Source organism: Symphalangus syndactylus, chromosome 9 (assembly GCF_028878055.3).
Source record: "Symphalangus syndactylus isolate Jambi chromosome 9, NHGRI_mSymSyn1-v2.1_pri, whole genome shotgun sequence".
NCBI lineage: Eukaryota > Metazoa > Chordata > Mammalia > Primates > Hylobatidae > Symphalangus > Symphalangus syndactylus.
Window position 1 is genome coordinate 69,683,604 of NC_072431.2, and position 17,913 is coordinate 69,701,516.

At 40.9% G+C, this 17,913-nt stretch overlaps 1 protein-coding gene across 13 annotated transcripts in view; it reads right to left on the reverse strand.

Moving 5' to 3' along the window:
* Positions 1-17,913, reverse strand: part of LOC129489808 (S-adenosyl-L-methionine-dependent tRNA 4-demethylwyosine synthase TYW1) — a 279,548-nt gene that overhangs the window by 22,288 nt on the left and 239,347 nt on the right. For 2 of the 13 annotated variants that reach the window (XM_063646359.1, XM_063646358.1), the window contains exon 16: positions 13,717-13,812. The exons of the other annotated variants lie outside the window; for them this stretch is intronic. In XM_063646359.1, the coding sequence (XP_063502429.1) occupies positions 13,732-13,812 (81 nt within the window). In that variant the 3' untranslated portion in view covers positions 13,717-13,731. Of the gene's footprint in view, positions 1-13,716; positions 13,813-17,913 lie in introns of those variants that run through there. 13 annotated transcript variants of the gene reach the window in all.

Consider the following 17,913-nt stretch of genomic DNA (forward strand, 5'->3'; position numbering starts at 1 on the left):
GGAAAAAATTGCAAATGATGTATCTGGTAAGGGATAATACCCAAAATATATAGAGAATGCCTAAAACTCAACAACAACAACAACAACAACAACAGCAACAAAATCCCAATTCTTTTCCAAAGAAGATCTAGAAATGGACAATAAACACAGAAAAAAAAGTGCTCAGCATCACTTCTTAGGCAAATATAAGTCAAAACTATAATAAGAACACAAAGTATTGATAAAATTATCCACACACCAAGCCACATAACCAGCCTCAAAAAATACTCCCGATAAATATAAAGCAGACCACTATATATGAATAAAATGCAATAAAATTCAAATCAAAATAATGAAAAATATTCATATGACAGATTAAAAAAATACTTCTAAATAATTCATGGATTCAGTATGAAATCATGATGGAAATTGTAACAAACTTAGATCTCAATGATAAGAAAAGTTATATAGGGCAAAATTTGTGGGATGCAGCTAAAGTAGTACCTAAAGGGAAAGTTATGGCCCCAAATGCTCATGTTAGCTTAGAAAAAAAGAGGTAGAGTAAAATATTATGAGCAAAGTAATCAACTCAAGACAGAAAAATAACAGAGTCATTTCAAAGAAAGTAGGAAGGAAAGAAACAATAAAAATAGAAAGCATTCTGGTGAAATAGCAAACAAGAGAAATAAGCAAAAATTGCAAATGCTGGTTCTTTGTAAACACTCTGAAATAGACACACCTCGTCTATGGTGGTACCACCCTGAACGCACTTGATCTCGGCTGAACTAGACACACCTCTGGGCAAGACAATTAAGAAAAGATGAGATGAGACCAATAGTGACAATGATAGGATTAAAGATTTGAAATTTTTTATCATAGAGAAAATCTTAAGTAATTTTTGCAAAAATTTCGAGAATTTAGATGAAATGCACAATATTCTAGAAAAATACACATTACAAAACATGATGCAAGGAGAAAAACTTGCATCACGTTATATCCGTTAAAGAAAAAATAATTACCTATAGAAGGCAGCAGCCCTAGATGACTTCAAAGAACAAGCAACTTCAGGAAAAAGAAATAAAGAAAACACTCCCTATCTCCTATTATGAGGTGAGTATTAAGTCCAAGGTAGATAAGGACAGTACAGAAAGGAAAAAGAACAGATTAATCTCACTTTATTTGAACATGATGGTTAATACTGAGTGTCAACTTTGATTGTATTGAAGGACACAAAGTATTAATCCTGGGTGCGTCTGTGTGGGTGTTGCCAAAAGAGATTAGCATTTGAGTCAGTGGGCTGGGGAAGGCAGACCCACCCTTAATGTGGTGGGCACAATTTAATCAGTTTCCAGTGAATATAAAGCAGGCAGAAAAACATGAAAAGGAGAGACGGGCCTAGCCTCCCAGCCTACATCTCTCTCCCGTGCTGGATGATTCCTGCCCTTGAACATCGGACTCCAAGTTCTTCAGGTTTGGGACTCAAACTGGCTCTCCTTGCTCCTCAGCTTGCAGATAGCTTATTGTGGGACCTTGAGATCATGTAAGTTAATACTTAATAAACTCCCCTATTAGTTCTATCCCTCTAAGAGAACCCTGACTAATACACATACCAAGTAAAATATTACACAACAAAATCCAAAATATGCAGGAAAAGTTATACAGAAAAGGGAGAGGTGACAACGAGAGTGGAGGTGTCTTGAGGCCAGAGCTCTCAATGAGGCTGAAAAGCAGGTTTATGTAGAAGAACTTTTAAAAAGTAAATGAACTGGAAGAAACATGAAGAAAAATTCATTTTGTCCAGTAATGGCTTTAGTAAGTTTAATAGCCTGAGAAGTTATTACAAGTAAGAGTGGGCTACTCAACTGGATCAAAGGGAAGGGGCTGTTAAGAGTTAAACTAGGTTAATTTTATCTTGAGAATTTGGCACTTGTGACTGAGTCAAGTGGGGGTGGGTGCTTGAGCTAATCTGGGGCTACAGCAGGTGATTTGAAAAATTAAAATGCAAAAGAAGCCCAGAGAGGAAGGAGGAAGGGATAAACAGGTGAAGGAAGACAGACAGGTGGAGGTGAGGAGTGGCCTGACAGCTTCCTAGTTCCTTGTCCTAGGTGGGTTCATTGGTGAATCCTACCAAACATTTAAGAAAGGAATAACATCCATTCTCTGCAATATCTTCATGAAAATAGAAGCAGAGGAAACACTTCCTAACCCATTCTATGAGACTGGCATTACCCTGATACCAAAATGAGATAAAGATACTACAAAAAGGAAAACCACAGAACAATAATTGCCATAAACACAGATGTAAAATCAATAAAATGTTAGCAAATCAAATCCAACAATGTATCAAAAGAATTATATACCATGACCAAGTGGGACTTATTCCAGGTATGGAAGGCTGGTTCAACATTCAAAAATCAATTAATGTAATCCATCATATCAATAGGCTAAAGAAAAAAAATCACATGATCTTATCAATAGTTGAAGAAAATCAATTTGACAAAATTGTAACTGATTTATGATTAAAAACCCTCAGCAAACTAGAAACACAAGGGAACTTTCTCAACCTAATAAACAATATATACCAAAAAGCCTTCCGCGAACATCATACTTAATGGTGAGAAGCTAGATATTCCCCCACTAAGATCTTAATAAGGCAACGATGTCTCCTCTCACCATTCCTATTCAAGATTATACTGGAAGTCCTAGCTAATACAAAAAGACAAGAAAAGGAAATAAAAGATATAGAGATTAGGAAGGAAGAAATAAAACTCTCTGTGTACAGGTGATGTGATTATACATGTAGAAGATCCCAAAGAATCAATGAAAAACAAAGCCCTCTAGGAACTAACAAGTGATTATAGCAAGGCTGTAAGACACAAAGTTAATATATATATAAAATGAATTGCCTTCTTATATACTAGCAAGGAACAACCGGAATTTGAAATTCAAAACAATCGTGTTTACATTAGCATCAAAAAATTGAAATATAAATCTAACAAAATATATACAGGATATATATATGTAGAAAACAAAGTCTGATTAAAAAAAATCAGGCATATTTCAGTAAATGGGAGGATATTCCATGTTCACGGATTAGAAGACTCAATACAGTTGTCAGTTTTTCCCAACTGGGTTTGTAGATTCAGGGCAATCCCAATCAAAATCCTAGAGAGTGATTTTGTAGACATTGACAAACTGATTCTGAAGTTTATATGAAAAGGGAAAGGATCTAGAATAGCCAATATAATAGTGAAGAAGAACAAGTTAGAAGAGTGACACTACTCAACTTCAAAACTTACCATAAAGTTACAGAAATCAAGACTGCATGGTATTGGGGAAAGAACAGACACATAGATCAATGCAGTGGAACAGAAAGGCCAGAAATAGATTCACACAAATACAGTCAACTCACCTTTGACAAAGGAGCAAAGGTAATTTAATGAAGAAATGATAGCCTTTTCAACAAATGGTACTTTAACAATTGGATGTCCACATGCAAGAAAGATAAATCTAGATACGGATCTAACTTATCTCTTTCAAAATGGATCACAGACTTAACCATAAAACATAAAACTTCTAGAAAATAGCATGGGAGGAAATCTAGGTGACCTTGAACGTGGCAATGAATTTTTAGATACACCATCAAAAGTGGGATCCATGATAAAAAATTAGTCAGTTGGACTTAATTAAAATTGAAAACATTTGCTCTGAGAAGGGCATAATTAAGAGAATGAAGAGTCAAACCACAGACTAAGAGAAAATATTTTCAAAATACATATCTGCTAAACAATTTGCATCCAAAATATATAAAGAACTCAAACTCAGCCATAAGAAAATAACCAACTACCAGCCTAAGCAACAAAATGAAACCCCGTCTCAACTAAAAATAAGCCAGGCACAGTGGCATGAACCTGTAGTCCCAGCTACTTAAGAGACTGAGGTGGGAGGATCCCCTGAGCCCAGGAATTAGAGGCTGCAGTGAGCCATGACTGTGTCATGGCACTCCAGCCTGGGAGACCTTGTCTCTTAAAAAAAAAAAGGCCAGGCGTGGTGGCTCACGCCTGTAATCCTAGCACTTTGGAGGCTGAGGAGGACGAATCACCTGAGGTCAGGAGTTCGAGACCAGCCTGGCTAACATGGTGAAGCCCTGTTTCTACTAAAAATACAAAAAATTAGCTGGGTGTGGTGGCAGGCACCTGTAATCCCAGCTACTTCGGAGGCTGAGGCAGAAGAATCGTTTGAACCCGGGGCAGGGGGTGGAGGTTGCAGTGAGCTGAGATCATGCCATTGCACTCCAGCTTGGACAACAAGAGCGAAACTCTGTCTCAAAAAATAAAAATAAAAATAAAAATAAACCAACCTAATTAAAAAATGGGCACAAGATCTGAGCAGACACATCGTAATACAAAATACACAGATGGCAAATAAGCATATGAAAAGATGCTCATCATTATTTGTCATCAGGAAATTTCAAATTAAAGCAATAGCGATATACCACTACAAATCTATTAGAATAGCTAAACCTCAAAAAAAAAAAAAATCTGATATACACCAAATTCTGGCAAGGATGTACAGCAACGGGAACAGCCATTCATCAATGGTGGGAATGCAAAATGGCACAGCTACTTTGGAAGACAGTTTTTTACAACACAACATAATCCTACCATATGATCCAGCAATTGCACTTAGATATTTACCCAACTAATTTGAAAACATATTCACACAAAAACCTGTGCATTAATGTTTATAGCAGCTTTGTTCATAACTGTCCCAAACTGGAAGCAACCAAGACGTCCTTCAATAGATGAATGAATAAACCAACTGTAGTACATTCACACAATGGAGTTTTATTTGCCAATTAAAAAAAATGAGCTGTCAAGCCAGGAAAATGCACGAAAGAATCTTAAATGCATATTGCTAAGTAAAAAAAGAAAAAAAAAAAGTTAAAAAAAAAAAGAAAGAAGCCAGTTTGATAAAACTACATAGCATATAATTCCCATTATATGACCTTTGGAAAAGGCACAACTATAATTACAGAACAATAATCAGTGGCTGCCAGGAGTTCCAAGTTTGGCGGGAGGGACGAAAAGAGGAAGTGCGGAGGCATTTTTAGGGCAGAAAATTATTCTAAGTGATACTGTCATGGTAAATGAATGACATTATGCACTTGTCAAAATCTATAGCATTTTATAGCTGAAATGCTGAATCTTAATGTATGCAAATTTTTTTAAATGCAGAAGTTAGGAGATCCCAGGAAGGAATGAAGACTGTGATAAGAGAATGGAATTCTATTACAAATGTATGAAATAATCTCACGGAAGGGCATAGAGGGGGAAAGACGCTGACCTAAGTCATTTTGGAAATGGGTGGAGTCTGCAAGACTAGAGGCAAAAGGAACTGCACATAGCGCTGTGCTCCAGGGTTAACAACTCCAATGCCGCTATATACGCTGCAGTCGAATAGTGAAGTAAATGGATGGCTGAGAGTGGGAGCCAGGTCTCTCACTATTGGGTTGGGAATTTACAGATGTGCAAGGGGAGGAGGCTAGAATGATCCATGGGAGATGGATTAGAGACTTCAGTGTGTTCACTTAAATATAAGTATAGACAGAAATACAGAAATGTGGATACACACATGTATTTCTCTGCTCTGCCAGCTGAGAGGGCCTAAAAAGACAGCCCAACAATGAGTATACCTTCCCCAGAGCTTGATTTCTAACACCATTCTCCAATAAACCATGGCTAAGGCAGGAAATACAGATGCTCCTCAACTTACAATGGGGTTATGTCCTGATAAACCCATAGTAAGTGAAAAACACGTGGCTGACTGAGAGCTGCGGCTTACTGCCGGTGCCCAGCATGGCAGCATACGTACAGTTTCAACTGAATTTGTATCGCTTTCACACTATCATAAAGTCAAAAGACTGTAAGTTGAACCACTGTAAGTTGGGACCATCTGTGTGTGAGATAATCCTGGAGAATCCTGTAGTGCCAGAAAGAAAGTGCTCAACACACACACACACACACACACACACACACACACACACACACACACACACACATATGTTGATGGGGGTATGGCAAAGTAACACAGGAGCCAACTGAAAGAGATCCGAATGGTCAAAGCTGGGACAATTTGAACAACAAAAGAAATAAGGTAGTACTGGATTATAACCCTAGGTAAAAAATAAATATTCATGCATTCACACTGATATGGACACATAGACAGACAGGCAGGCAGACACAGACAGACAGACAGACAGATGATGGATGGACGGATGGATGGATGGACAGATGGACAGATAGATGATAGAAGGTGGATAGATGGATGGATAGATGGATGAATAGACAGAGATTAGCTGGACAGATAGACAGATGATGGATGGATGGATGGATGGATGGATGGATGGATGGACAGACGGCAGACAAACATGATAGATGATTGATGGATGGACAGATAGATGACGGATGGATGGATGGATGGATGGATGAATGGACAGATAGACAGATGACGGATGGATGGATGCACAGAAGGATGGATAGAAAGACAGAGATGGTGACACAGATATATGACTGAGTACGTTAATAAATGAGGGAGAAGGGACAAACCTTCAGTATGGAAGAATTCCAAATAACTTACATAGATATTCTGCCCTCACGGACGGGGAGCCTAACACCGAGCCCCTTGGATATGGACCACACATGGTGATTTCCTCCCAAACAACACAGTATGAAAAGCAGGAATGGAGGGAGTAATTTGACAGTGGAGAAACCTGACAAATAGTGCCTCAGTTGGCAGATCGAGGTCAGCATTGCTAGTCATAAGCCATGCTGACAGTAGGTACGTGCCCTTGATATAATGTGACGAAAATGGCACTTCACCTCGATGATCTTCCTCCTGAAAATTCATAACCCAAGTCTTATGAGAAAAACATCAGACAAATTTCAATAATAGGGCATTCCACAAAATCCCTCGAGTACTCTCAAAGCTATCAAGGTCATCAAAAATAAGGAAAGTCTGAGAACTGCCACACCAAGAGGAGCTTAAAGAGAATTGACAACTAAATGTAACGGGATCCTAGAATAGAAAAAGGACATTAGATAAAACCTAAGGAAATCTAAATAAACTGTGGACTTCGGTTAACAATCATAAATCAATACTGGCTCGCTAATTGTAACACAGGTACCACACCAATGTAAGATGCTAACAGGACAAATCTAGGGTGTATGGGAACTCTCTATAATACAGTCTCAATTTTTCTGTAAATCAAAAACTTCTGTAAAACATAAAGTCTATTGAAAAAAAAAATAATTGGCCGGGTGCAGTGCTCATGCCTGTGATCCCAGCAATTTGAGAGGCCAAGGCAGGTGGATCACTTGAGGTCAGGAGTTCAAGACCAGACTAGCCAACATGGTGAAACGCTGTCTCTATTAAAAATACAAAAGTAGCCGGGCGTGGTGGTGCGCGTTTGTAATCCCAGCTACTCAGGAGGCTGAGGCAGGAGAATTGCTTGAGTCCAGGACATGGAGGTTGCAGCAAGCTGAGATCGCGCCACTGTACTCCAATCTGGGCAACAGAGCGCGACTCTGTCTCAAAAAATAAAAAAATTTTAAAAAATTTTACAAAAAGAATGAAGTTTTGAAACACTGCTACGTGGATTCCACAAGCCATATATATCACTTATCACTCAGCTTCCACTGGTTGTGACCCACTGTACTAGGATATTGCCAATATGTGGAGAGAATTTCAATGTTTTTGCACTAAAATTATCAAAGCTTGTTGGATTCTCACGGTCTAATTAATTTCTAGACTCACAGGACCAAGGTTACATTTAAGCTGCTAGGTTGAAAGCCCAGAAACAGCTGACTGTACCACCTTGTCCCAGCCACCCCCTCCAAAGCACAGAGGCCCACCCTCCCCTGTAGGTAACTGTGGTCATCTCCTTGTCCCTCTAGCTCAACCCTGAAACTAAAACATGCAGGCTCATTTACCTGAACGTGAGTGGGATTTGTCTTTCCGCTGCTCAAAGCCACAGTCATTGAGCTTTCTGCACCCTTCTATTATGTTGGTGCAAAAGTAATTGCGGTCTTTGCCATTGAAAGTCATGCTTACTATCCTAGCCACTAAATAGCCTGCCTCTTATCAAATGCAGAAGCTCCGCTATCTAGACTCTGAACATCATATCTACATGACAAAACTCAGAAGGATATTACAATAGATCATCCATTTTCAAAAATATTTCACTACAATAATTAAGAAATGATTTGCATGTGTCATAGAATAGGACAGTGACAGTATCACTACACTGCAAACGACCACGAAGTATTCCAGGTATGAATAGGGTAATACAGATCATAGGACACTCTCCAGAGGCTATATCATGTTGTGAAAATCTTACAAATTTAATGCAGGATCTTTAAAGCTCACGTAGATGTAAATATCCAACCGATGTCTGGGATCCCTCTAGAATGTTGTGGGGTTTTTTTTCTTTTTTTGAGACAGCCTCTCACTCTGTTGCCCCGGCTAGAGTGCAGTGGCACGATCTCAGCTCACTGCAACCTCCACCTCCCGGGTTCAAGTGATTCTCCTGTCTCAGCCTCCTGAGTAGCTGGGACTACAGGCATGCGCCACCACGCCTGAATAATTTTTGTATTTATAGTAGAGATGAGGTTTCACCATATTGGCCAGGCTGGTCTCGAACTTCTGACCTTGTGATCTGCCCACCTTGGCCTCCCAAAGTGCTGGGATTACAGGCGTGAGCCACCGCGCCTGGCGGTTGTGGGTTTTTTAAAGAATCACTTTACATAGCCGGGCGCGGTGGCTCGCGCCTGTAATCCCAGCACTTTGGGAGGCCAAGGCGGGCAGATCACGAGGTCAGGAGATCGAGACTATCCTTGCTAACACGGTGTAACCCCGTCTCTACTAAAAATACAAAAAATTAGCTGGGCATGGTGGCGGGCGCCTGTAGTCCCAGCTACTTGGGAGGCTGAGGCAGGAGAATGGCGTGAACCCGGGAAGCGGAGCTTGCAGTGAGCCAAGACCATGCCACTGCATTGCAGCCTGGGCGACAGAGCAAGACTCCGTCTCAAAAAAAAAAAAAAGAAAAAAAAAGAACCATTGTACATTTTGGATTATGTGGTATCATGAATCAGATGGTATGTTTTGTTATTTTATTTTATTTAGACAAGGTCTGGCTCTGTTCCCCAGGCTGGGGTGCAGTGGCACAATCTCTGCTCACTGCAACCTCTGCCTCCCAGGCTCAAGCGATCCTCCTGCCTCAGCCTCCCAAGTAGTTGGGACTATATGGGCACACGCCACCACATCTGGCTAATTTTTGTAGAGATGGGGTTTCATTATGTTGCCCAGGCTAGTCTCAAATTCCTGGCCTCAAGTGATCCTCCCACCTCCACCTCCCAAAGTACTGGGATTACAGATGTGAGCCACCACACCAGCCAGAGGGTATTTTAAATTTGTGAAGTGAGCTGGGTGCAGTGGTTTACACCTATAATCCCAGCACTTTGTGAGGCTGAGGCAGGTGGATCATTTGAGGTCATGAGTTCAAGACCAGCCTGCCCAACATGGTAAAACCCCATCTCTACTAAAAATACAAAAATAGCTGGGCGTGGTGGTAGGCACCTGTAGTCCCGGTTACTCAGGAGGCTGAGGCAGGAGAATCACTTGAACCTGGGAGGCAGAGGTTGCAGTGAGCCGAGATTGTGCCATTGCACTCCAGCCTGGGAGACAGAACAAGACTCCATCTCCCAAAAAAAAAAAAAAAAAAAAAAAAAGCAAACAAAATTTGTGAAGTGGATAAAGAAATGTCACAACTGGGGAATTTTCAATGTTTTACTTTGTAACAATATTCTTATTTCTGTTAGTCAATTTTACTATAACCAAAAACGTACAGTACAGTAGATAGGGATGACTTTCACCAAGCATGGATGGCATCAGTTTCCTGCTGCAGAAAAAGGAAGGTATAGTGAATGAGAAAAGGTCACTGGATTTAACAACTAGCGGGTCACTGATGACATATAAAATAGCAAATTCAGCCCAGTAAATATTTACTGAATAAATGGGGTGAATGAATGATAAGGAAGAAGGTTGGTAGGTACCAAAACTAGCAAAGAAGATGGAACAAAGTTTCTGATTCCAGAAGGGAAGACGAGAAAGGAAAGCAGATGAAGGAAAGAGGGCTATTGATCCACTAAGCACACTGAGAATCTGATATGTACCAGGTACTCTAGAAAGTACTGGGAATAACAGTCCTGGTGTTCTAGTAACTCATAGCTTCCTAGAGGAAGCATCTTTGTTATGTGTGCATATAGATCTGACAGAAGTAGTCTCAAAGGAAGAGAAGTTTCTTTTACAATTTTAAAGAGCGGAACTACACAAGGTGAATTGGGGTGGATAGGGAAAGGAGGGCATTTCTGGCCGAAGAAATACCTTGAGCAAATGCACAGAAGAAAGAAGGAATATGGCAATACCGTTTAAAAGCCCGGGGAGGGGGCATGAAATGAAGTGAAAAAGGACCCGATTGTGAAGGCCATTACAAATCCAATGAAATGATTAGGTGTTTCTCTTGCATGTTATGTGAGATGTCACATGTTCTAAAATGTAGAGAAACAATAAGCTTGGAATTAGCAGCATAAACAAGGAGGATGTTGAATAGTTGATATCTGCTCTCGGTTATGTACAGATTGTAGATCATTTTAGTGGATTCTTCTAGTCTTTAGGGTTTGTTTTGCTCCTTTTCTGCTTCTTTCCTTTGTCTTTTAGTTACATCTCTGCTTCATTTTATTTATTTATTTATTTTTGAGACAGTCTCACTTTGTCACCCAGTGGCGTGATCTTGGCTTACTGCAACCTCCACCTCCCAGGTTCAAGCAATTCTTCTGCCTCAGCCTCCCAATTACAGGCACCAGCCACCACACCCAGCTAAGTTTTGTATTTTTAGTAAAGATGGGGTTTCACCATGTTGGCCAGGCTGGTCTTGAACTCTTGACATTAGGTGATCCGCCTGCCTCAGCCTCCCAAAGTACTGGGATTACAGGTGTGAGCCACTGTGCCTGGCCACATCTCTGCTTTTAAACACTAGTAACCTTAGAGTAAATTGCTAGCCTATTTATTAAATGGGATCTGATGAGATCTGATTAGGATTGGGAAAAGAAGTTTTCATGTAAGTGTCAGGAAATTCTTTCCAATAACACTGCAACAGCAGCCCTACAACCTTAACTGGACAACACCTTTCAATTAAATAAAGAAAATGAGTTCACCTGGAAATAATCTACCAATATCAAATAGTCCCATCTGGATTGGCATTACTGTTCACTAGGAGATGCGAACCCCAACTCTACAGTGGTACAATGTCTGGTTCTGGACAAGATGGAGTCGTACCTCTCCCTATTCCGCCTGCTAAGTACAGCTACAAATAGAGGATATTATATATAAGGCAAGCAAAAAGATTCTCAAAGGCAGAGATAAGAAGGCACACTGGCTAGGGGACTTTAGGAACAACATAGTGGTGAGTTTCTTGAGTTTTATTTTTGGCTCAGATATCCCGGACTGGGCTGCAAGCCAGAAACACCAATGGCTGTGGACAATTATTGGATTAAAAAAAGCAAAGAGTCTCAAGTAAAGGCTGCTCTCTTAGGACAGCAGGAACAGGGCAGTCTAGCAAGACAGAAAACTTTTAGACAATAATCACCCTAGGCCATGGGAAAAACGGGCCTCATTCCCATCTGGTCAGCAAACGCTGAGTGGGGAACCTAGACTCCCACCTTCACCTGGTTATAATGCGGCACCCCTCTCGACTCCTACTACCAGGGAGGCATCAAACAAGGTGAGTGGGGAATCCTGCCCTCCTCCTCCCCTCCAGCTGTGATGTCACACAGACTACACAGGGAGCCTGGACTTTCACTCCACCTAGCAGTAACAAGGCACCTGTCCCCCATACACTTGAGTGGTGTCAGAAGAAGCTTAGTGGAGAACCAGGACTTCGACCACCACCCAGCAGCAATAAGGCCCCCCCGCCTCCATCCTATAATGTCAGTGGAGTCTAAGGAGGGAACAGTCACAAGATGGCTCTCCCTTCCTCATCAGAATGGTATCACAGGAGGCTGACGGGAGCCAGAACTTCTGCCCCTACTTGGCAGTAACAAGGCACCCTTCCTACAGTAGGTCAATAGAAGCTGAGAGGAGAACTGGACTTTTACCTCTCCCTGGAAGTAAGGAGGTAACACCCTCTCATGCCAGCCCCACAGTGCAGTGTCAAAGGAGGCCAGCTAAGACAGAAGATTTATTAATAAATAAGATCCAGAGTCTCCTAACATTAACACGCAAAATATCTGGGAAACAACTGAAAATCACTTATCACACCAAGAAACAGGAAAATCTCAACTTGAATGAGAAAAGACAATCAAAAGATGCCAACGTGGTATGTGTGTTGGAATTATCTGATTAAGATTTTAAAGTAGCCATCACAAATGTGCTTCAATGGGCAATTAAAAACGGACACAATAAATAGAAAGTTGGCTGGGCATGGTGGCTCATGCCTATAATTCCAGGGAGGTGGAGGTGGGTGGATCACTGGAAGCCAGGAGTTCAAGACCAGCCTGGCCAACACGGTGAAACCCCATCTCTAATAAAAATGAAAAAATTAGCTGGGCGTGGTGGTACACACCTGTAATCCCAGCTACTCAGGAGGCTGAGGCAGGAGAATCACTTGAACTCGGAGGTGGAGGTTGCAGCGAGCTGAGATTGTGCCACTGGATTCCAGCCTGGATGACAGAGTGAGATTCTGTCTCTCAAAAAACAAAAAAAAAAAAAAAAAAGAAAAGAAAAGAAGAAGACGAAAGAAAGAAAGGAGAAGGAGAAGGAGAAGAAGAAGAAGAAGAAGAAGAAGAGGAAGAAAAAAGAAGGGAGGGAGAAAGGAAGGAAGGAAGGAGAGAAGGAAGGAAGGAAGGAGAAATAGTTAAATAGAAATAGGAAAATAATCAAATGGAAATTTTAGAACTGAAAAATACAATAACTAAAATAATAAATGGTTCAACAGAATGGAAGAGTAAAAAGACAGAATGAATCAATCTAAAGTCAGAACAAGAGTCTAAAAAACAGAGACTAAAAGAGAAACAAACAAAGCCTCAGATACCTGTGGGACCATAACAAAAAAAAATCTAACATTTGTGTCATCAGAGATCTAAAAAGAGAAGAGAAATAAGATGAGGCTGAAAAAAGTATCTGGAGAACAACTAGAAATTTTCCCAATTTGTAAAGGGCATATACCTGCAGATTCAGGAAGCTGAACATGCCTCCAAAACGACAGACCCAAAGAAATCTAGGCCAAGGCAACCTGTAGTCAAACTTCTGAGAACTCAAGACCTGAATATTTTTAAAAATCTTGACAGCAGGGAGAGAGAAACATCTTACCTAAAGGAGAAAAACAATCAAATGACAAAGGATTTTTCATCAGATACCAGAGAAGCCAGAAAGAAAGAAAAGAGCTGTCAATCCAGAATACTTTACCTACCAAAAATATCCCTCAGGAACGGAGAAGAAACCAAGACAGTGGCAGATGAAGGAAAACTAAGAGGACTGGTTGCTATCACACTGGCTCTAAGAGAATTGCTAAAGGAAATTCTTCAAACAGATGGGGAAGATTCCAAAGGAAACTTGGACCATCTGGAAGAAAGAACAACAGAAGGAGTAAGAATATGAGTAAATACAATAAACTCTTCTTCTCTTGAGTTTTCTAAGTTACCTTTGATAGTTGAAGCAAAAATTGTAATATGATGCCATGTGATTTTCACTGTGGATGCAGGAAACATCGAAGACATTCTAAGTAAGGGAGGGAAAAGAGATTTAAGAGAGGTAAAGTTTCCACATTTCACTCAAACTGCTAACATGTTGTCACCAGTAGACTGTGATATATTATATATGCATAATGTAATATGTAAATCAACCACTAAAAAGTCTACACGAAGAGACGCACTCAACAACAGTGCAGAGAAATAAAAATGGAATTCTAAAATAGATTGGCAGAGTAGACTAAAAAAGTATGACAACTGTATGTTGCCTATAAGAAACTAACTTCGAATATAATGATACAGGCAGGTTGAAAGGCAAAGGACAGAAAAACATATACCATGCAAACACTGATCAAAAGAAAGCCGAAGTGGCTCTATTATTGTCAGATAGAGTAAACTTCTATTTATATATCCTTCTTCCAGTGAGAAAATTACAGAGATGGAGGAGATTAGTGGTCGCCAGAGGCTAGGGATAGTTGGTACCGGACTACAAAGGAATAGCATGAGAAAGATCTTTGGGGTGATAGAACAGTTTTCTATCTGGGTCGTGGTGATGGCTACATAAATCTACACACAAAACAGCACAGAATTAAACACACACATGTGAGTGCATTTAAAATTGGTGAAATCTGAATAAGGTCTATGGGTTGTACCAATGTCTATTTCCTGATTTTGATAAAGTACTATGATCACGTAAGACGTTATCACTGGGGAAAACTATATGAAGGGTACCTGAGACCTTTCTGTACCATTTTGCAGCTTCCTGTGAATCTATAATTGTTTTAAAGTAAAGACTTGGTATTCAGTTTTCTTTTGTGGCTGTCTTGGTATAACAATAGGAAAGTAGTCCTTCATTCAACATGACTGCAGCAGCTTGCACTCTCTTTCAGAAGTCCCGGGATTATTAGTAGAAATTGAGGCTGGGCACGGTGGCTCATGTCTGTAATCCCAGCACTTGGGGAGGCCGAGGTGGGAGGGCTGCTTGAGCCCAGAAGTCTGACAGCAGCCTGGCCAACACAGTGGGACCCCATCTCAATAACAAATTTAAAAATTCGCTGGGCATGGTGGCTCATGCCTATAGTCCCAGCTACTCGAGAGGCTTAAGCAGGAGGACTGCTTGAGCCTGGGAGGTTGAGGTTGCAGTGAGCCATGTTCACGCCACTGCACTCCAGCCTGGGTGACAGAGTGAGATGAGACCATGTCTCCAAAATAAAAAAATAAATTGAGCAATCTCCTGAGAAAGCTGAGCATGATAAACAGGTATTTGATGATTGGGACCTCTCTGGTTTCAGGTCACCTGACCCAGCTCAGGAGCTTAAAGGGCCAGTGGACCAGCCCTGAGAAGTGACTACTTCCTAAGAAGTGGTACCATATTTTCATTTATTTCACTAGACACTAGTATAAGAATAGAGAGGCCATGACTGGAAAATGACAAGATCTGCATACTCCGAGATCAACAACAAAAAGGAAAAGAAGTGCCAGAAAACACATAATTGGAAGGAATGTAAATGAGCCTTGTTTTACTTTTTGGATGGGTTTCTGTATTATTTCCTCATGGCCATGGTTCCCAAGCAGTGGGAGCAGAGTACTCACTGGGACACTGCAGGGTATCTTGAATTTTAAAGAGGAACGCAGTGACACTGGACATCTGTTGGGCATTCCATCAACTACTAGCTTGAGATAGTTCCCAGTTTCAACGTTAGGCTGTGTCACACTTCTTTCGATGATGTCATAACAAATAGAATTGCTAGGTATTTCTTTTGACCTACAGGTCTTGTGAAAAAGCTATTGAGGCACTAGAGCACTGTGAATGTGCAAGTTGGAAACCTCCACGTTAGGGTGTATCTGGTGTTTAAGTAATTAATTTCAAAGCATTTTGGATGCTTGACCATCTGTCTCACTCTGGGCATTCTAAGGACAACTTCTCATAATCTGGACTCCATAATTTGATATCTATATCTTTGCTGGAATTTCTTCCTGACGTCGCTGAGTCAACCCATTCACTCTCTACCTACACAAAAAATAAATATGCAAGTAACATCATCTCCATGGACGACACCATCACAATCACCCATTTCCCAGGTTAGAGGCCAGGGAGTCATGCCTGAACCTGCACACTCGTTAATGGTCTTCATTTAATACTTTGCCAGGTCTACTACTCACCATTCTCATTCATCACAGCCTTTGTCTCAGACCCCCATTTCACCCTCAGATTGCTAGACCTGAGGGAGAAACAGTTGCTGGACCTGAGGGTTATAACAGGTTTGTTGTTGTTGTTGTTTTAGAAATGGTGGAGGGTCTCACTCTGCTGTCCAGGCTGAGCTAGAATTCCTGGACTCAAGTGAGTCTCCTGCCTCAGCCTCCCGAGTAGCCGAGACTACAGGCACACGACACCACAGCTGGCTATCGCAACAGTGTTTTAACTGGTTTCTCTGTCTTGAAGCTTTTCAATCCATCCCCTGTAATGCTGCCAGACAATTTCTTCTGAAACACAAATGTTCACTGTGGCACTCCCCTACCTAAAGCTCTTCAGTGCCTCCCCATGCCCTTTAGGGAAATAGGGAAAATGACATTTAGGATGCTATTCAATGCTATCTGTGATCTTAACCCTGCCTAATAATCTCCTTCCCCTGCAACCCTTCTCTTGACCTTCAGCCATCCCAAACTACTTGTGGTTCTCAATGTGCCATGTCTCCGTGCTTCTCCTTGGACCTCTGCTTGTACCGTTTCTGCTTAAATGTTTTTCCTACTTCAGCCATCATTTAAGATCCAGTTAAATGGCGCCTCCTCTGTGAAGCCTCTCCTGATGGGACCAAGCAGTCCTCAGAATGCACCCATTGAGTTCCATTCCATTCTTCCATCATAGCTCTGATTACACTTCTCGGCACTTTTTTTGTTGAGATATTTGTCTTTTTCTGTTAGCCCATTCTTGAAGGCAGGAACTGATATGGTTTGACTGTGTCCCCACCCAAATCTCACCTTGAATGGCAGTTCCCGTAATTCCCACGTATTGTGGGAAGGACCTGAATCATGGGGTGGTTTCCCCCATACTGTTCTTGTGGTAGTGAATAAGTCTCACGAAATCCGATGGTTTTATAAGGAGCTTCCTCTTTTGCTTGGTCCTCTTTTCTCTCTTGTCTGACACCATGTAAGACATGCCTTCCACCATAATTGTAAGGCCTCCCCATTCATGTGGAACTGTGAGTCCATTAAACCTCTTTTCCTTTAATAAATTACCCAGTCTCGGGTATGTCTTTATCAGCAGCATGAAAACGGACAAATACAGGGACCACTGTTTACTCATCTTTGTCTTCTCAGAGTACCCAGCCCTCTGTATTCTCAAAATACCCATGTGCCTGACACACATGGGTATTCAACAAACATTATAGAGAATAATGAGGGTCTATCTCAGATTCTCTCCTCTGTCCTGGTGCACACTTGGTGCCATGTCTGGCTTTGCACTGATCACACTGATTTTCAGTCGTTTTCCCCACTAAACCGCGAGCTCCTTGTGGGTAGGGGAAGACCAATAAAAGCAGCAGTAACAACTATTTATTAACTGCCTACTTCACTTCAGGTTCCCTTCTAAGTTCTTTCTTTCTTCTTTTTCCTTCCTTCTTTCCTTCCATCCTCCCTCCCTCCCTCTCTTCTCTTCTTCTCTTTCTCTCTCTCTTTCTTTCTTGATGGGTTCTTGCTCTGTCGCCCAGGCTGAAATCCTTCTAGGTACTTTAAATATGTTACTTTTAATCTTGATAATGGCCTTGAAAGCAATACTATTAGTATCAATTTTGAATAAGGATATGAGGGATTTAATTAGAGAGAACGGAGAGACAGAGAGAGAGGAACAGGGAGTCTAGAAGAGTGGTTTAAAATCAGTACAGTAATGAATAATGACCCACTGGGACAAAAAATAGAATTCCTGAGTCCATATTGATAAATAAATATATAAATGGGAGGAAAGAGAGGGCTTTTGTTTACAATAGAATGCTGAAGGTAATGTGGAAGGAGTGGTACACTTACAAAAATCACTATTTTACAATCAATAAAACACTTTATCAGGCAGGAACCATCAATAAGTGCTAAATCAATGGGAAATTTTGGTAAGAAGCGAGATACTGCATTGTCCTAAGGT